The 18,434-nt window shown below is 51.3% G+C and overlaps 1 protein-coding gene across 1 annotated transcript in view; it reads right to left on the reverse strand.

Annotated features, from left to right (window-relative positions):
* Positions 1-480: 480 nt before the first annotated feature.
* TGFBI (transforming growth factor beta induced) overlaps positions 481-18,434 on the reverse strand; it is a 32,314-nt gene continuing 14,360 nt past the window's right edge. Inside the window, exons 3-17 of the mRNA XM_036282002.1 lie at positions 17,537-17,601; positions 16,167-16,327; positions 15,660-15,824; positions 15,310-15,456; positions 13,188-13,329; positions 10,496-10,708; positions 9,534-9,671; positions 8,822-8,967; positions 7,890-8,026; positions 7,017-7,147; positions 4,565-4,689; positions 3,281-3,383; positions 2,653-2,732; positions 1,569-1,593; positions 481-1,118 (exon numbers count right to left, since the gene is read on the reverse strand). Of these exons, the coding sequence (XP_036137895.1) occupies positions 1,078-1,118; positions 1,569-1,593; positions 2,653-2,732; positions 3,281-3,383; positions 4,565-4,689; positions 7,017-7,147; positions 7,890-8,026; positions 8,822-8,967; positions 9,534-9,671; positions 10,496-10,708; positions 13,188-13,329; positions 15,310-15,456; positions 15,660-15,824; positions 16,167-16,327; positions 17,537-17,601 (1,819 nt within the window). The 3' untranslated portion in view covers positions 481-1,077. The remainder of the gene's footprint in view (positions 1,119-1,568; positions 1,594-2,652; positions 2,733-3,280; positions 3,384-4,564; positions 4,690-7,016; positions 7,148-7,889; positions 8,027-8,821; positions 8,968-9,533; positions 9,672-10,495; positions 10,709-13,187; positions 13,330-15,309; positions 15,457-15,659; positions 15,825-16,166; positions 16,328-17,536; positions 17,602-18,434) is intronic.

An 18,434-nucleotide genomic window follows, 5' to 3' on the forward strand; every position in this document is an offset into this window, starting at 1 on the left:
GTTGGCACAGAGGGTGTGACCTGGAAAACCTGAACTTGCTTGCTTGTCAAATGGTGGCCTCTGGGAGTCAGCAGACATGGGTTCCAGTCCCAGCTTGATCGTTTTCTGTGTTATTAGTGGTTCTCCCTTTCCTGAGCCTCAGTGTCCTCATCTGTATAACAAGACCACGTGGGCAACCATTTCACAGGGTCATAATGTGGTAAGGAAACACGGACACTTTGGGCCAATAAGAGAAGTGCTGGTAAAGGGAACACTAAGGAGTCAAGGTCCCAGGGCTGGTGGAAACGGAAATGAACACAAGTTGAACAAAGACTGAGGTTCAAACCCCACATGTTGTCTGGGTATCGGAGGACCAGGCCATCCTCAGCTCAGGGCTCCCTGCTGAGATGCTCCCGGGTGCATTCTGTGTGAAGAAGCATCATAGCCCCGAGGCACAGAACCGGTCCCTGGGGAATACCCAGCCAGCACAGTCTCCATCCAATGTTTCTTTGGTTTTATTATTATAAACACATCATGGCTCTGCCAAACCTGGGAAATCCTGGGCTCTGCGTGCTCTACCTACCCTCTCTTATCTACCCAGACAGGGCCACACAGAGGTGTCTAAGCCACATGTAGACTCGAGACACGTTTGACAGAGCAGTTCAACTCATAGCTTATAATGACGCCATTTCTCCAGCTGTGAAAGAGCTTTACAAAAACCGTGCCAGGGCTCCCCAGGATGCTGGGTTGCGTGATTCATGTTTTTGGAGCTCCACAAACTTCAGTTTCCTTTCCCGGAGCAGTGGGCATAGGCAGGAATTTCCACGTTTGGGACAGGTCCTTTTCGGAAGGGAATGTCAGGCAGTGACATCCAGGTCTCTCCACGCAGTGGGTTAACAGCCATGTTTAGAGAGAACAAAAATTAAAACTACATCTCTCTCCCTCCTCCCCCAACCCGTCCAAGGCTCAGATCTCGTTATGGTGTGGCCCATGTACATTGAAGTGTGACATTTGGTTTCAAAAAACATTCAGTCTCTTTGGCAAACAGAGAAATTGGCAGGGAGCTGCAGAAGTGCATTCTTCCCGTGGCCCTTCACACTAGTGCTTCATCCTCTCCAATAACCGCTGGTAGACAGGGGCTGAAAGAAAGGCATTCGAAAGGTGAAAAGGATGCAGACTTCCCCGAGTCTGTCTAGGACCTGTCAGCACGGCCTCCTTCTGCCAACTCTCCTGACCACGGCAGGGGCTCCGTGGTTTGTGGAACCTCCTATCTTCATGAGGTTCTGAACTAGGACTTTCTACATCTACTGGCTTGGAACTGTGCCCTCACCACGGGCTCCTACCACACCCCTGTGCAATATTTCCAGGCTCCCAAAACCAAACATTTACGTCAACTCTAAAAGGTTAGTACTCTTGTTATCTCCATCTTATAGAGAAGGAAGTTGAGTGTTCTGTGTCTGACCTGAAGGCCAGGCTTGCTTTATTGCACCATGATGTTTTTATCTATAGAAAGCAGATGGTAGGTATGGCCTGCTTGAGGGTAAGGCCCAAACACATCTATGGGGACTTCAAACCCAGACCAGACTTACCTAGTTTCACAGAGCTCTGGGCAGCCTGAAAGAAAACACAAGGTGTCAGGTTTTCTAGTAAAAGGAGTACCTGCACCTGCTCAGGGCAGAAGCTTCGCTCACTGTCACCCTTAATCAGAACAAATGCTGGGGATGAGGAAGAGGAAGGGGGGTGTGGAACCACTGGGCCCTGGGGAGTCCCTCAGTTGGACTTGGCAGCCCTCAGTGATGTAAAGCTCCTACCAAGTGAAGCTTAAGGTGAACATTCCCAGGAGACCCCAAAGCCAGGCTTCCACCAAGACCACAGCCTAGAGCTTGGGGAGCTGGGACTGCACAGGGGGTGGTGCTAGGAGTAGAAGCTCAGGACCAAAAACCCTTCCTGAGGGGCACTAAGCACATCACTCTGTCCAAAAGAAAAGGGACACATTCCAACTGCATGCCTCTGGGTTAAGGTCTACCTCCTGCAGACTCTTCTCTTGAAATGCAACCCTTCTGGTAGGTGCCCCGTATTCCCGAGGGGCTCCATCTGGCCCGAAGTAGCAAAGCAACCTGAGTGGGGCTGCTGGGCCATGGGAGAGGTCGGAAGCAGGAAGAGAGGCACACAGAGTTAAAGAGGTCCTGAGAGGGGGTGAGGCGAAGGCAAGGAAGGGAGGCGCCACCCACAGAGCCGGTCCTGGATACAGAGCCCACACTCCAGTCCAGCAAGCCCCAGTATCACCCAAAGGGGCCAGGTCATGGAAAACAGAAGAGCAACTTGAAGGCCAAGGCTCAGGGCAGGTCACCATAAGCTGAATTCCTCAGAGAGGTGAATTCTGGAGCTATATCCCTTCTCACCATCAGTGGCTTCTGTAAGGACAGAGGCGCGGAGGCCTCGGTGTGAAGGTCTGAGCTTTCGCCCACAAAGAAAGCTGCGGCTGCCTGGGTTCTTTTCCCTGAACTTCACATAGGCCCGTGCTAAGGATGCCCCAATGGGAGAGGAAAGAAGTTTCAAGAGAGCCCTGGGACATCAGCCAAGGAAGAGAGCGGATCCGGAGCACCCCTCTGTAGGCCCAAGAAGAGGACCCAAGGCTGCTCAGGCCAGGGGCAAACCTAGCAGGCATCTTACCCTGGAAAATGCTGACGCCTGTTTGAAAATTTCAAGCGCAGAGTCTGCGAGTTCATCCCCTCGTTCCTGAGGTCTGTTGGCTGTGGATGAAAGAAAAGGAAGCTTTGGTGACAGAGAAACTATGAGCACGTCATTCCTAACAGCCATGCCTGAGGGGCACTGATGGGCTTCCTGGCCCACATTTTCCATGAATTTTCCCCTTATAACTTTCATAATACATGGCAGAATCTGGTCCATGGGGAGAGGGCACACAAAAGGTGAATGCACAAGTGAGGACCGGGCGGCACTCAAGCTCAGCTTTGCTGGAGGTGAAGGGGGCTGGCACGGGCCACGTGCTGGGAGAACCACATTCACGGTGTCCACCTGCAACAGACAACTGGGCTGTGTCTGAGTGGGCTGAGACAGCCAGGCAGTTCAGTAAAGAGAGGTCTGTCCTTGGTATAATGCCTTTGAAATAACAGTTCAAATTTGCTTTCAATTAGCCACAGCAATGCTGTCCACAAAGACTCAGTTTGCATGTAGCACCTTATTCTTATCTTTGCTTAGGAGAATTTTTCTATTGAGCATCAATTGCTAGCAAAGGGCCCAGGTACAAACTGAGTGCCGGTAGGATACTTCAAGGCCTTACCTGGAGGCTGCAGGACACTGGAGATGGCATAGACCACGCCATTGGTGGCCATGATGTCAGCTTCAGCAACAGGTTCCTTATTGACACTCACTACATTATTTTTCTGGGAGAAAAAGAAGCAACAGTTGTTGAACTTAGAGCATACGTATCTCATTCATTCAGCAAATGTTCACTGAGCATTTCTAGATGCTAGATTCTGGGCTGAGTGTGGGGGACACCCTGCTGAAAGTAATAGTCCCAGCTGGCTACAGACCTTTGGTTGGGTGGATTCATTCAATCCCTTGTGTGGACTCGGCATGTTATAATTTACAAAATGGAGATAGTATTGCCTCACTTCACAGAAGAGGAAACTGAGATTCAAGAAAGGCCAAGAGCTTCCTTTAAGCTAAGCCTGTGGGACAGATAGGGACAGAAGCCTGGCCTCCAGTTCTGGGTAAAGGGATCTTTCAAGCTTCTTCTCAACGCCCTTCCTACTTAGGATTTTCCCACGGGAAACACACTAGGGTAAATCTATCTCAGACTTTCCTGAATGACCCACATATCAGACCCAAGGAGTGAAAGAGGAAACTGAAGCTTGTGACAGACAGGACCTAACACCCAGATCTAAGAGCTGGGAGAGTCTCAGGTGACTTGCATAATCAAACTAGTCACCCCTGCCTCCCTACATGCTTTCCCGCACTCTGGAGAGAAATTGATGAGCAAAGAGATGACTGAAGGTCAGGAGAGTGCAGGGAGCAGAGGCTGAGCCAGCTGCATAGTGGAAGAGTGGTTCCTCCACAGGGCGGTCAGTGGCCTTGGCTGGTGGAGACAGGGAGGCCTCAGGGAGCTCCAAAGTAGAATATTTATCAATGTGCAAAGGAAAGGACAGCCCACAGGTCAAGCATCAGAAGGAAAGCCTTTTGGGATGGTCTGGCTCATGGTACAATTCAGTGAGCCTTGGATTTGGAAGATGAAGTGGGAAGGAGGTTGGGGATTGATCTCTGAGGACATATAAGTAATTGCCTATCATCTCCCTAAGGGACGAAAATCTAAAAGCCTCTCCCAGATGCCAATCAGATGCTTTATTCCTGCAAATCTGGAAGTTCTTTCATGTCTAACCGCACTCTCAATCGATTTCTCCGAAGACCCTTTTCTCTTTTCTTTCTTCCTTTGGACAGAATGCACTCGGAGATTCAGGATGTATCTTAAAGACTGTATGTGTGTCGAATGCCATTCCGGAGCAAGATGTGCCCTAGAACCCTGGTGGCAGGGCACAGCCAGCCTTTCCGTTTCAGACACACTCACTGAGCTGACTTCTAGTTTGTCGCCTTGGAGAGACTTCAGCCGCACCAGGGTGCCAACGCCTCCGCTAACCAGGATTTCATCACCAATGTGGTATTTCAGGATGTTGGCAAGCTCCTTGGCATTGCCTGCAGGTTTGTGGGAAAGAAAGCAGAGTTAATTCCAAGGCTGGTAATTGGTGTGGTCAAGAAGGCCCAGAGGAGAAGATACAAGTGGTCACCCCTGAGACAGAGAACTCCCTGCCTGACCAATACATACTCACTGAGCACCCACTGTGTGCTCAGCCCTCTGTCCCGCCATTAGTGATCAGGGGAACAAGACACATCCGTGGCCGTGCATCTCCCCTGTAGTCCGAGGGCTGCAGGGTTAAAACACGTGCTCTCTGTGAGGCTGAGAAGGAGTTAATCCATACTCCTCTGTGAGCATGACTCATGTTTCCATGAGCTAAATATTTGCTTGGAAAGCCAGAGACCTTTCCAGCCCTGGCATCTGGGACATTTCATCATCAGCATGGCTCCCGATGGTTATAACACAGTAGTGAAATATTTACACATTCTGCTCTCAAATGCATATTCTGAGACGGCTATTTCCTGAAGGGAGAACTTAAAAGAGTCAACAGCTGCAATCTGGAGGAGCTATGGAGCCGATGAGGTCAGGGTCGAGGGGGGGAATCCCGCCACAGCATCCCTTCTCCTCACGTCTCAGCATTCCTTCCAGCCCACATCAACTTCTCCACCAACTGGGGAAGCATCCGATTGCTCATAAAGGTGCACAGGCATTTCCCAAATTAAGTGTGGGAGGCAGTTCTTCAAGCTGCCAGCTGCTCTCTCATCTCTACCAAGGCTGCTCCTGGTGCTCACATTACCAACCAAATGGCTGAATTTCCCCAGGGCCATGGATAGCTATTTCCAGCATCTTGGAACTGAGAATAGAGGAAGCTTTAAAGCATTTTGGAGTGTTCATTTGGCTGTTGACACATCCACATTAGTGCTGTGGGATGAAGCCACCAGATACCAGGTGATTTCCAAACACAGACAGCCTGCAGCTGGCAAGAGCTCCCCTTCCATAGAACCACTGCCAGCCCCCGAGGTGCCAGGGGCCTCCCTCTTCTGCGATGTACAGCCCTCCATGCCCCAGGAGTGCTGCTGGGGTATACTCCTGCCCACAGGCCTGAAGCAGAGTATGTTTGGGAAGCTCTGCCCTCGCCTCTCCTCTGTTCTCACACAGCTGGAAATGAAATGGAAGCCAGGCAGCTCAGGCCACCTGGGGAATATTTTGTTCCTGCTGGACAGAGAGAGGGTGGAAAGTTTATGTTCAGAATGAACTTCTCTCCTCTTCTCAGGAATATACGTCATTATCAGAGACATAGACATTCATTTATCAATAAAGAAAATTAAAACAGGACACAAATTCAGCTCACAGCTGCCTTCAACCTGTTCTATTCTGTCCCAGAGTGGGAAGGGAGGTGTAGGCTATGTTGGCCCCAAGGTTTGGCCAAGGTTCTTCCTCCTCCTCATCTTCCTCCTCCTTCTCATGCCCACCTTTCTGTGATGGGTGGAAGTGTCTCTCACGAGCATGCGTCAGAACTCAACACCGTAACCCAGTCCCTCTTACCCACCATCATACCATTACTGATGGATGGATGTATGCCCAGCACTGTGGGGAACACCTCATTTAATCCTCACAACACACTGAGCAAGGTACTCTTACCACCCTCATTTTTTTTAAATGGAAAATCAGGCTAAGAGAGGTTAAGCAACTTGCTAGAGGTCACTCAGCTGGTCAATGCCAAAGCCAGGATTTGAACCTGCTCTCAGGTAATCCAGGAGTCCAAGCTCTTCACCACTAACTTTCTTCTCAAACATCCTCAACTACATTTCTCAGGGACGTGACCAACTTCCCGGTCAAGCTTTTATCCAGAGGGAGGGACGTTCGACGCAGGTAAAGGGTTCATTATCACTATTCTCACAGGTCCTAAATGGAAGCCATGTCTCAGTGACTGGGCTGGTTGTTATCCACCTTGAAGTCCTTTCTGCTCTTCTCTGCCTTGTTTGGTGTCCAGGATGGCTGATGGCTACAAAATGTGTCGTACCCTCCTGGAGCCTGCTGGCAGGAGGCCTGGCAGGCAGTGGGCATGTGGGAGGAGAGGAGGCTGCGGCATGCAGTCACCATGGTTCTGACAGCAGCTATCTGTGGCTATGGCCTCTATCCTGTGCCCCTCGTCCAGCTCTCCCTGGTCCTGCCCAACCACCCTGCTGCTAGGCCTGGGCAGTTAGTCCCTGGGTGCGATCACCCTTTGCCAGATCCTTAATCCTGCCCACACCTCTGTTAACAGACTCATCATTAAATTTCTCTCAGTCAAACCCTTTGCAATGTGCCAACTCTTCCCTGCTGGGACCCTGACTGATATAGTTACTTTAGAAAAGCTGAAAAATGCATTTAAGTTGGTCTTTACCCAAGAGTTTGTTTAGTTCTCCTGGTGGCATGGCTTGGAAGGCTTCATCTGTGGGAGCAAAGACTGTGTAGACCCCTTCCCGGTTGAGCGTCTCCGTCAGCCCTGCAGACTGGATGGCGGCTACCAGCATGCTGTGGACACACGCACAGAATATGTCACCTGCCTTGAGGGGGCCGTCACTTTCCCACATATCATACCTCTCCACTGCGGGCAGGTGGGGCCCAGAGCACCCTTCCACTCCATGCAAAAATGGGACAATCCCAGTCTGTCTCTTCCCTCCTTAAATGCTAAGCTCTGTTAAATGACCAGAAGTCAGAGGCCAAAAAGGGAAGGAGGAAGGGAGAGGCCAGCAGCATGGCTGACCCAGAGACGGGCTGGGGAGGGTAGAGGGTAGGTCTCCCAGGCTCTCGTGCAGGCAGCTGAACTCAGTGACAGGAAATACTCAATGTCACAGTACCTAGTGGTGAGTGAGGAAGTCAGACATGGAGAAACGGGCAACAAAAGTGACACAGGGAGCCTGCGAAGGAGCGGCAAGAAATCCTCAAGTGCAGTCAGATACTGCAGGGTGGGGGCACATACACTCAGGGGCTCTCAGCCCACTGGGACGTTGAATGGAGAGTGTGATGTCTTCCTTGCACTTCAATAACAAAAATGCGGTCCCTCTCTGTTCCCCATAGATGTAAGGGTTACGCTCCCAGAAATAACCCTTTTTCTCGACTTAGGCTTTCAAGGTCACCCTGATCTTTTCCACGTCCTAAGCCTGGAAGGTCACTAGCGTTCATGGATCCCCAGAGGGAGAGGGGAGCTTGACAGATAGCTGAAACCCAGCATGACCACTTGGCAAAAGCCCCGCCCTGGGAGGGGGCTGGTTACCTGAAGCGATTGTCCTCCTTCAGGACGTCCATGACAGTCCCCACTGGGGGGGTCAGCACCCGGTCCATGGTGAACAGGGTCGCATACCTTCCCCTCTTGTCATGGGCAGCGATGCAGCTGTTCTCGATGCACAGGCTCTGCAAACGGGGCAGGAAGGGCAGGTTATCCTCCTCACAGAAGCCCCCTGACTTGCGAGGACGGCTTCATCCACAAACATTCATGAATATATATTGGGGTGGGTTTTCAAGACTAGGACGAAATGATGTGTTTCCTCAAGGAAATAACATAAAAACAGTGTTCCTTAAGGAAAGAGGACCATAGAGGCTCCAATAAAGGTACACAGAGGCCCCATAATGAGAATATCATGTTACATGAGGCCCACTGACAATGATCAAATAAATAGGTCAAGTCTATTGGTGGACTGATTTAACAGATGTCAACAATCTTTGGTCAAATGGTGCTGGCTGGCCTCCAGCAAGAGCTATGCTGTGCCGCGCGTCCTGCCTGCTACTTCGGGGTAACGGCCGGGTTTGAAGTGAGAAGGGAGAAGAGAACCTTTGGACCGAGGAGGGCTGTGCTTCAGTCCAGGGGGCTTCTCTTCACACACACTAAGAAGGATTCAGACCTCCACCCTCCACCCTTCGTTCATCACTCTGAGTTCCAGGTGGACTGCTGCCCACACGGCCAGGTCAGACAGGTGTGTGATTTGTTCTCAAAGGCCCCCAGAAAAAGAGATTCTAATCCTTTGGCAAAACCTCATTTGATCCTTTGATATCAGATATACTTTGCAGAAATTCTTTCCTTCCTTATTATTAGAAGCTAGTTCACAGGCAAGCTCCTGGTTATTGAGGACTTTTTTTTTTTTTAAACGAATACAGCTTCTATTTCTTAGAGCTGAGACAAAGGAGCATGATTAATGACCGAGAACTTACATTACGATAAACAAAAACTCTCAGTTTTCTGCCGCCCAGAGTGTCCAGGGTCTGTCCATGGTACAGATACTTGGAGGCCAGCTGGTCTTTAACCATGTGGTTCAGAAGCAAATTCTTCATACGGGCATCAATGTGAGGGGTTCCATCTGCAAGAGGAGGTGCAGTCAGGGCCAGGGCATGCCCCGGAAAAGATGAGCAGAGAGACAAATGCAGCGAAGAGCCGGCTGTCCTTGACCTTGGGAATGGAGACTGAGCAATCAAATGAGGCTGCAATATTCCTTAACATCTGGCATCTTCTGTGAATTACAAAAACACTGGAAGGTCCAGATAATCCAGGGGTCTGGAGTTTTGCCCTACGAGGGAGGGGAATGCTCTCACGCAACTTGGCTCGTTCTCCTCCTTCCCCGTGGCCATGAGTCAGCTGTACCCTCACTGACCGCCTAACTATCACACTGGCGCTTGGACCCCATGAATAAAAAGGCAGGGGAGTGCCCTGCTCCCCTGACAGATCCAAACTCCTGAATTCCGAGGACCAGAGCCCCCAGTGCTCTGCCAGAGGAAACAGCAGCGACTGCAGTCCTGGCCAAGTCACATCTGCGCTCGGTTGAGCGGGGCGGGAGCGCTAAGGTCCACAGGGCGCTGTAACTCAGGGCGGTGACAGCGGTGGGGCAGCTGCCCCAGGGACACTCACAGGGATGCCTCCCCATGTTACCTTTGAAGACAGAATTCAGGGGTGCCAGGAGAGTCAACTGCTCGTTTCCAGAGAGGTGAGTGCTGAGGCCTGCTTGTTTGTAAAGGTCAATGGCGGTGGAAACATCGGACTCGGCAGCCAACTCAAACAGCGTCTTGGCTAGAAGGAAGGGGAGAGTGGGTTCAAAAGTTAACAGTGCTGTTTTCATTTATCATTCATTCACCCCAGGGCATGACATACATCAGCAGGAATGTCACCTCGTGAGTCAACAACACCTCGAAACACTGCTGGGGCACTGCGGGTCTGTGTCACCAGGGGACGGTCCCCCAGAAAATCTCACTGGTTGGGAAGTGAGGTGAGGTTTAGTTGAGCAGAGGTCGGCCACTGTCCCAGCCCTGGGGCAGGGCACTGTCTCAGGCCAGGGACGAAAGCAGCATTGTCTGTGTCAAGGCTTCTGAAAAGCAGATAATGCCAGTGACCACACCCATAGAGAATGTTCTCCTGGTTCGGGATTTTCCTCTGAAAATTCTTCAGCCACGTGCAGCAGACTGCCCTGGAATTCCAGAAAGGGGCTTGGATGCGGAATGAAACCCAGGCCAAAGTCCATTCAGTCATTTCTCCGGGGTCAGTGACCCTGAGAGATGCTTGGGCACTATTGAGACAGCAGTAGCCTTCTGTGGCAACCAGAACAGGTAGATGTTCTGAAAGGCTTTTGTGATTGAGTCGCTCCCTCCCCAGATGCCTTTAATGTCTCTCTACTGCCTCCAAGATAATGTCTGGACTCCCAGGCCTGCAGCTCAGGGTTCTCCATAATCTGGCTGCAACCTACTGGGTGCCCAGGCCTTCCCTCCTGAAAGGCTGTGAGCTGGGTGCAGGCAGGGAATTGGCCCCACAGATCCCTGAATTCCTCCGGTTCTGCCACAGTGGATGGCAGAGGGGGCAGTGGGCCTGGTGGGACCAAGGCCTGCGGAAGCCTGGCTTACCTGAGTCTGGGATGAGCAGCTCGTCGATGTAGTGGATCACACCGTTGGTGGCCAGGATGTCTTTGTTGGAGATGATGGCCTTCCCGTTGATGGTGAGCATGTCCCCGCTGCAACCCACCTCCAGCGTCGTGCCCTGCAGTGTCTCCACGGACAGTCCCGCAATAATGGCTTCGGCACACATGGCTGACTTCAGGATGTGGTTGTTCAGCAAATCTGAGGGCCAAACAACACAGGAGAGTCAGGGCCACTCCAGGCTGACCTCAGGGGCCAGCTGGCAGCCTGCCCACGGCTGTGAGGATTCTGTTCTCTTCGATGGATGCTGACCCTCAGACATGGCCTAGATCCCCCTCTCCCCCTGCCTGCTGTCCCTCCAAAACTAGCCGGGACTCTGTGGTCAGACTGCCTGAATTTGAGTACCAGCTCAGCCACTTATCAGCTGTGGGACCCAGGGCAGGTAATTTAGCCTGTTAGAGTCTCAACTTCCTCAGCAGGGAAGTGGAGATTAGCACAGCAGTCACCTCCTAGGGCTGGTGTCAGGATGACATGAAACTCTGAATATGAAGCACCCAGCATTTTGCCTGACAGAGTAAATGCCAATTCACTGTCAGGGATTAGCTTATGAACACTTGAACTTCAGGGTAAATTCTCTCTTCAGTACCCAAACTTTAGGGATAGGGGAAAAACTCAAATGAGTTTTTACCCTGGGACTTTTTAATCTACTTAGTAAAAATGTAAAATGTGGGAGGAAAAGATGGAAACTAGAGCAAATGAAGTTATGCATTATTCAGACACTTTACCCAGAGGTCTACTAGTTGCCGGGCTCTCTTAGGGTTTGGGAATGGTAACCAGTAAGACATGGTCTTTGCCATCCCATTCACCTCACCCATAAATCATAAATATAATCATTTATTTACTTGTCCAAGTGCTGCCATAGGGACCAGACAGTGGCTGAGGGCCCCAAGGAAGCTGCAAGGTGCAGACAAGGGGGGACGTGCCCCAGCTCCAACCAGACAGAGCAGGTTCTGTACATGGCTCACGGAAGTCACAAAGGCCCAGTGTCTTACTTAAGTTCTCACTGCAGGGGTGAGTTTCAGTTTGTCCTCAATGTGGGAACCAGAACCACACAGTCATGGTCAGGAGGAAGCTCTGAGGCCCTGCAGAGCCATCGGGCACCTGCAGAAGCATCAGGGGCTTTGAAAGCCAGTGATGACCCAATTCAACAAGACCACTACGGGAATGAGGCCTTGGGGACTTAGCTTCTCAGGGACAGAAACTGAAGGCAGGGCTGGGATAGGAGTGACCTGCCGGGGCCACTCGTAGAATGAGCAGGGCCAGGCCTGGAAGCCAGTCTTCAAACAGGGCACACCAGCCTGGGGCCGCTTCTCGCTGTCTGCCAACCCAGTGGTAACAACAGGACACTGTGGGATAAACTCATGGCCTCTGCCTTTCAGCTGCCAGCCAACCCCACACACATGGCTCTTACTTTGAGCAAACAGGTTACTGAGTAGGCAAAGGCAGATTGCATAAAGGATAAATAAGGGGTGTGTTTTTGTTTTACTTTATAATAAGGAGCTGAGATATCTATAAGATAAAAATGTGCTCTGTACAAAACATGTTTTAGGGGAAACATAGTTCTAAATGGAAAGCTAAATGAGCTGAGATGCACCCACATCTTACCTCCTCCAGGAAGCCTGCCAGATCCCCAGACTGCATGTGCCCACCCATGTCCTGCCCTCGTGGTATCTCTGTCACGGCGACCTATTTTTAAGCCTGTGGTCCCCACTAGGCTTAAACTTCCTTGAAGGCAAAGGCTGTGTCATGTTCACTTTTGTGGCCCAGTTTCTGGCTCAGGCCAGACACACAGAGACAGCACAACATCTGGAAACAGCAGATCCCTATCTGCTTTCTGCATGGTCGCAAGAAGAACTGTTTGCATTTATAGGCTGTTGGAAATGCACCAGGTATTGTAGACAGTACATTTTAAAGGTGGGTTTAAATAGATTAAAAAGAAATGAAGTCATCTTCGATTATATCTGGGAGGAATAAGTGTAGTTGGGGTACACAGGGAACCCGAGCCCACTTCTCTTTGCAGGGGACTCAGGGATCACCATGCAGCAGCTCAGTGGTCTTGGAGCTGAAAGGGGCAGGGGGAGGGTGGCTCATAGCCTGTTCTCCCCTGCTAATTTCCTCACGTGCTTGGTCCTTCCCTCTCCTCCAGCAATAATCAAGGCACCCCCTAACTTAGAGGCTCACTGAGAAGGTGAAGAAGGACCCAGCAATGAAGAATCAAGAGTTGACTGTTACTGGTTTTTAACTATCATTCTAGATTATCCATGACACCCTTGGCCAGACATAGGAAGAGTTCAAGGGTCAGCATGAAGATTTAATTTCAAGGATGCCAGAACCTGCCACCCTCTCCCCATAATGCCAAGCTGCTGCCCACCTGGCAGCCTTTAACACTCCCTGAGTCTGGCCTAGAACTACTTTGGACCTCCAGCTCTGCTTCCCTCTTCAGACCAACTGTGTCTCTAGGCAAGGACTGCAGATTCCACGTGCACCCCTCTGACCAGGGCTTGCTCTGGCCTCTGCAGAGACAGGGTGGCAAGCAGCGTGTCTATCTTAGATGAGAGCAGGCTTTGGGCTCAGTATGGCTGCTCCCATGAGGTGGCAACATGAACTGAGGGGTGCTCACCTCTCAGGGCCTCTGGGTCACCCAGGATCCGGTTCAAGGTCTCAGCAGGGATCTTCTCGAAGGCTTCATTGGTGGGAGCCAAGAGTGTGAACTGGCCATCACCTTCTAACAGGGTGTTAAGCCCCGATGCAGCCACGGCAGCCTGTGGGGAAGGGAGAGGACGGAGGGTTCCCTAAAGGCTCAGGGAATTCCTGCAGACAAGAGACACACACAGCCTTGCCAGTCTTCCCTCGAAGGACTCCAGGCTTTTGCAGAAGCTCAAGATGAAAAAAAGGCCAAACCAAAGCTCACCTCCTACCATAGTTTCAGGGACCTTTCCCAGCCTGAGCCTCAGCCCCTCTGGCCACATCTTAGTTATTGCATGTGCCTTCTCCCTTCCCACCTCCAGCCTGGGTCCCTCCCCCACCCCCTCCCCCTTCTCTGCTTCTCTGACTCCTATTCTTTCTTTGGGCCCTGACTAAAATGTCATTTCTCTAGGTAGTTAATGTGACATTGCCACCCATCTGCACCTCATCCTGCCACTGCCCCAGTGAAAATGAGTCTGTTACCCATACCTGCACAGCTTTCTGTCCATCTCATGTCGCAATTAAATAGTTATCGGTAATGATTACTTGTATGAAACCCACGAGTGTAAGGATCATAACATTCATTATCTAAAGAGCATCCAGAACGATTTAAAAGCATAAATGGCTTCCTACTGCTCTCAGGATGCAGCTACACTCCTTTGCCAGGTCTGCAAGGCCCTGAAGGAGCTGGTCCCTGGTGGCCTGGCCATGCCCCCCCCCCCCCTTGTGGTTACCTGGTTGTCTTTACTCTGGTCCCAATGGTCTCCTGCTTGCCTCTGAGCCTTTACCCTTGTTTACTTCTGTCCATCCTCCGCCTGCTGTGCTTTTGAACCCACGTTTTGCATAACTGGCCATTCTCATCCTTCAGGTCTCAGCTTAAAAGTCACGTCTTCCAGAGACTTCCCCTGACCATCCAGTCCCAACCAGCCTCCTCTGTGCACCACTTACTGATTTTTTATGCTTAGTCTGTGGGAACCTTGTTTGTTTCTTGTCTGTCTTCCCAGAAAGAACATACATGCCACTGAGGACAGAAATTTGTGTGTCTTATTCACCTCGCTGCTCTTGGTACACAGAATGCCTGAGAAAGTAGCAGGTGCTTAACTAAGTATGTGTTGCAGAAGGAAAGATGGGCTTCAGAGAGAAGCAGGAACCGGGAGAGAAGGCTACTCAGAAGGGATCAATTGATGGTAATCAAAATATGGGCCACCTACTCCGTGGGAACATCATTCCTGTGCAGACTCCTGACGTGTGAGTGACATGGAAGGCAAGCTGAGGAAGAAGTTAGACATAGGGTCCGCGGGGCCCTCCAGAGCCACTTCCTGAGGCCACCTCAGTACGGCCTGGCCGGGGGTGTTTGTCTCTGTGTGTTGGAGATCTCCAGGGGTGGAGCCACCCCACTCCCACTTGGTATCCTTTGTGGTCAGGAAGTTCTCCTTGAATCAGGGCAGAAACCCTGACGGGGCAGCCTATGTTCACTTCCTGAGTGGCCGTTGCCAAGAGGAACACCCGCTTGCTACTCCAGTTGTAAGACAAATGTCTCCTGGACACTGGGGAGGGACAGTATTTGGTGGCCCCGCTCTACTGTCCTGGGCTCTAGGGAAACATGGGTATGGCTGGAGCAGGGGTCCCAAGGTGGGGACATGTGGTCAAGAAGATCATGCAGTCTGACAGGCTATTTATTATAGTCCCACATGTGGGAAACACCACTGGGGACGGAGCGCCTTCCCACCTCTGAAACCCACAATGCAGGCCCCGGCAGCTCAAAGGACCCTGTCCTGCTGCGGCCACAAACCACTGAATTTTCCAGGGGAGTCAAGGAAAGGACAGCTTTATAAAGGGGGAGACAGGCTGAGAGAATTTATAGCAGGCAATTATGATGTTTACTGTGGCCATGCTAAGGGTCTGATTAGTGGATTCTCCACGTTCATGGGTATTTGGAGGAACTTACTCCATGTCCCCGAAATGCCCATGAACATGAAGACGACCTCTGTTCCTCCCACAGAAGCCCCTTGTGGGAAGCAGTGTAGGCTGGGCCTCCTCCCAGGGCAGGTCCTCACCCGAAGGGTCTCGAAGGTGTCCTCAATCTCGATGATCTGCTGGATGTTGTTGGTGATGGTGGAGATGACCTTATCAATGAGGTGCACCACACCGTTGGTTGCATGGTGGTCAGCCTTCAGCAGCCGGGCACAGTTGACGGTCACGATCTGCCCACAGAAGGAATGAGGATGAGCGGCTAACACACCAGAGGCACAGTCTTGAAGCCCCGGGCAGGGAAGACACAGCACAGAATGTGGGTTCCACAAGCTGTGGGACTAGAGGGCCCGAGGAGAAGCAGGTGCAGGACCAAACCTCAGGACCAGCCCCAATGTGGGCACGGGGCAAAGCTGGGTAACAGGGGATTCCCTACCCCATTGGGATAGTGGTGGATTTGGATGTCCGAGTTCTGGTACATGGAGGTGAGGGCCATGCCGTGTTTCAGCTCATCTGTCAGGACCCGTCTGTTCACCATGTGGTAACGAAGGGCGTTGAGCAGCTCGATGTTGACATTGCTCACCAGGGAGTCCAGCACTTCCTGGAAAGTCAGGGTGACATTTAGGGAGCTGCAGACCCTATGTTCAAGAGATGGGTCATTGCCACCCTGGCAAAGGTATTCTGAAGCCCCAGTGAGCCAGGCCTCTATTCTGCCAGGGGCTCTCCTTAGAGAATACTGAGGTCTGTCTGTCCAATCATAAGCAACCTCTTAAGGTACATTTTAGCTCCAGTTCCCTGGCTTTGTCTGAGGGTTAAGAGACAGTTTCCTGAAACAGTGGAAAATCACTACAGAGTTTTGTCCTTCATGCCCCCCAGCCCACCCCTCTGGGGAGTAAGGCAGTCCCCAGTAAAGAGTCCCCTGGGCAGAAGGAGGTCATCTCACAGCTGACAAGGAAATCCAGGCCTCATTGCTGGGGGCGAAGATGGTGAAACTGCCAGGTCCTTCCATCTCGGGCCTCAGCTTCTCTGTGCGGTCTGTGTACAGCTGCGTGGTGGTCGAGCCCACGACTCCCAGCGTCTCGTAAAGGTTTGAGAGAGGTAGGGCTGCAGGGGCAGAGGACAGAGGAGGGATGGGCCTGCGAGGCCACACCACCAGACCACACCCTCCCCCGTCCAGAGAGGATGGCACATCTGTAGGGGTGTGTGGGAAGACCCAGAGCCGGCCTGGGTGGGGGGCCTACAGCTTGTCCCATGCTTCTTAAAATAACTCGGTCAAATGTCTCCCTACTTGAACTCAACCAACTGGTAATTTTCAATCATTTTAACCACAGTAGAACAAAGCTTTAGCTCACAGACATTTAGATAATATAGGCAGGAATGTACACCAGAAATAGATATCCTAGTTAAAAACTAGTCTGACAGATTTATCTAGTTGTTAAAACTGGTCCCCAGAATGAAAGAAGTTTGCAAATCTTTGAGGTACTTTGTGTATTTACAAGCAGCTTAGGCGGGCCTTCGCGTCACAGGGTGAGCTTCATGCTCATTTCACAGGGCGTAAGACTAAGGCATAGAGGAGGAGCAGCCCTCCTGAGGCCACGCCCCTTTCCCATTCTGTGTTTCCCACCTGTCCTTCCTCTCAGGTCAGGAGCGCCATGGCCAAGACCACGCCGACCACACCGCCCTTGGGACCTCGGCACCAACCAAATTGCCCCCTTGCTTTTAAGTCTCAGTCTCACATTCTCAACAAGTAAAATAGCAAATATTTCAAAGTTTAAAAAAAAAATCTCCTCTGTATAGTCCCTCGCGGTATATGTAACTAAAAAGAAGGCTCTGAGGAAATTCACAGGCGCCATGCAGTCCTTGGCCTCATGTGGCCATGCGTGGCACCCTTGTGGACTGTAGGTTAGCCCGCCCGGCCTGTTCTTCTTCCTACGGAACTCCGATGGACCAAGTTCCACAGAGCAAGGTGGGGGTGGTTCGGTGTTCCCAGCCCAGCCGCAGACCATGCCTATTCCAGCTGCTCTCTTGCCGGGCTGGTCAGAAGCACTGGCCGTGTTTAGAATCACTCCCAGCCTGAGCCAACAAGGCCAGGAGCCTGGGAAGAGCGTGGACAGGTCAGAACTGGCATCTGTTCCACCAGCTTGTCAAGGAGGTCAGCTTGAACAGGAAGGAGCAGCACAGGAACTGTTTCCAGCTCACACACCCTGGCCCTCGTATGCACACAGGGGGAAGTCCACACAGCCTCAGCCCTTGGACCCCATTCCGATGTTGCTGCCTCCATCCGCACCAATGGGCAAGGCCTGGTTTATTCACCTGCCGGACAGCCTTTCTCTCCCGGGACCTTTTCATACCCAGGACAGCACTCGTAGCTGATGACTCTGCAATGAGACACACAAATGCAGTATTAGGCAGGGCTTCCTCCTCCTGGCATATCAACAGTCCTCTATCCAGGAAGAATGGCCTCCACTGACAAGGAGGGAAATGGTGGGTAAACATCCCGCTGGCAGCAGAATCCTTCACTGTCATGTCTGTGCCTTTCATCGCAAGGAGCTTGTCACTCCTCAGCTTTGTAGGATGTTCCCAGTGGCCGCCATCACCTGAAGAAATCCACCCGGGACAAGGTCAGAGGACTGTGGCGGCATATTCAGCAGTGGGATTTGAGAAACATACCAAGAACTTATCTCCAGTGTAATCCTGGGGACCCAATAGTTCCTGAGAGGCAATGGAGAGGAGCAGAAGGAGCCCCGGACCTGTCCTGGCTCTGAGGCTGCACTAACGGCCTCGCCGGGCAGTCCCACCTCACCCCTGGGACGCAGTTTCCTCAGCTGTGAAGCGTGTGTGTGTATCGTTTGATGGCTGTTGGATTAAATCTCTCTGGCCTCTAGCTCTCCGATTTAATAACCAAGAAGGGCAGCGTGGGTAAGATCAAGTTTTTCTCAGTCTTTACAATCAAACATAAAACTTTAAAAATTAAAATAAAAACAAAGTTCCTGTTATCAAGATGCTTTTAATATTTTTAAATTAAAAACCAAATTTTAATCAATGAAAACATATGGTTTTGAATGGAACATAGGCAAAGGATTAGATAGAACGTGTTCCCCACCCATCCTGATCCCTCAAAAATCCCACCCACCTTCCAGGGGGCAAGCAACATTGCCAGTGTACAGGATTCTTTGTATTTGGAGGAACAAGACCGGCAGTATACAGTTTT

This window comes from Molossus molossus, unplaced genomic scaffold (assembly GCF_014108415.1).
Source record: "Molossus molossus isolate mMolMol1 unplaced genomic scaffold, mMolMol1.p scaffold_m16_p_4, whole genome shotgun sequence".
In the NCBI taxonomy this organism is placed as follows: Eukaryota; Metazoa; Chordata; class Mammalia; order Chiroptera; family Molossidae; genus Molossus; species Molossus molossus.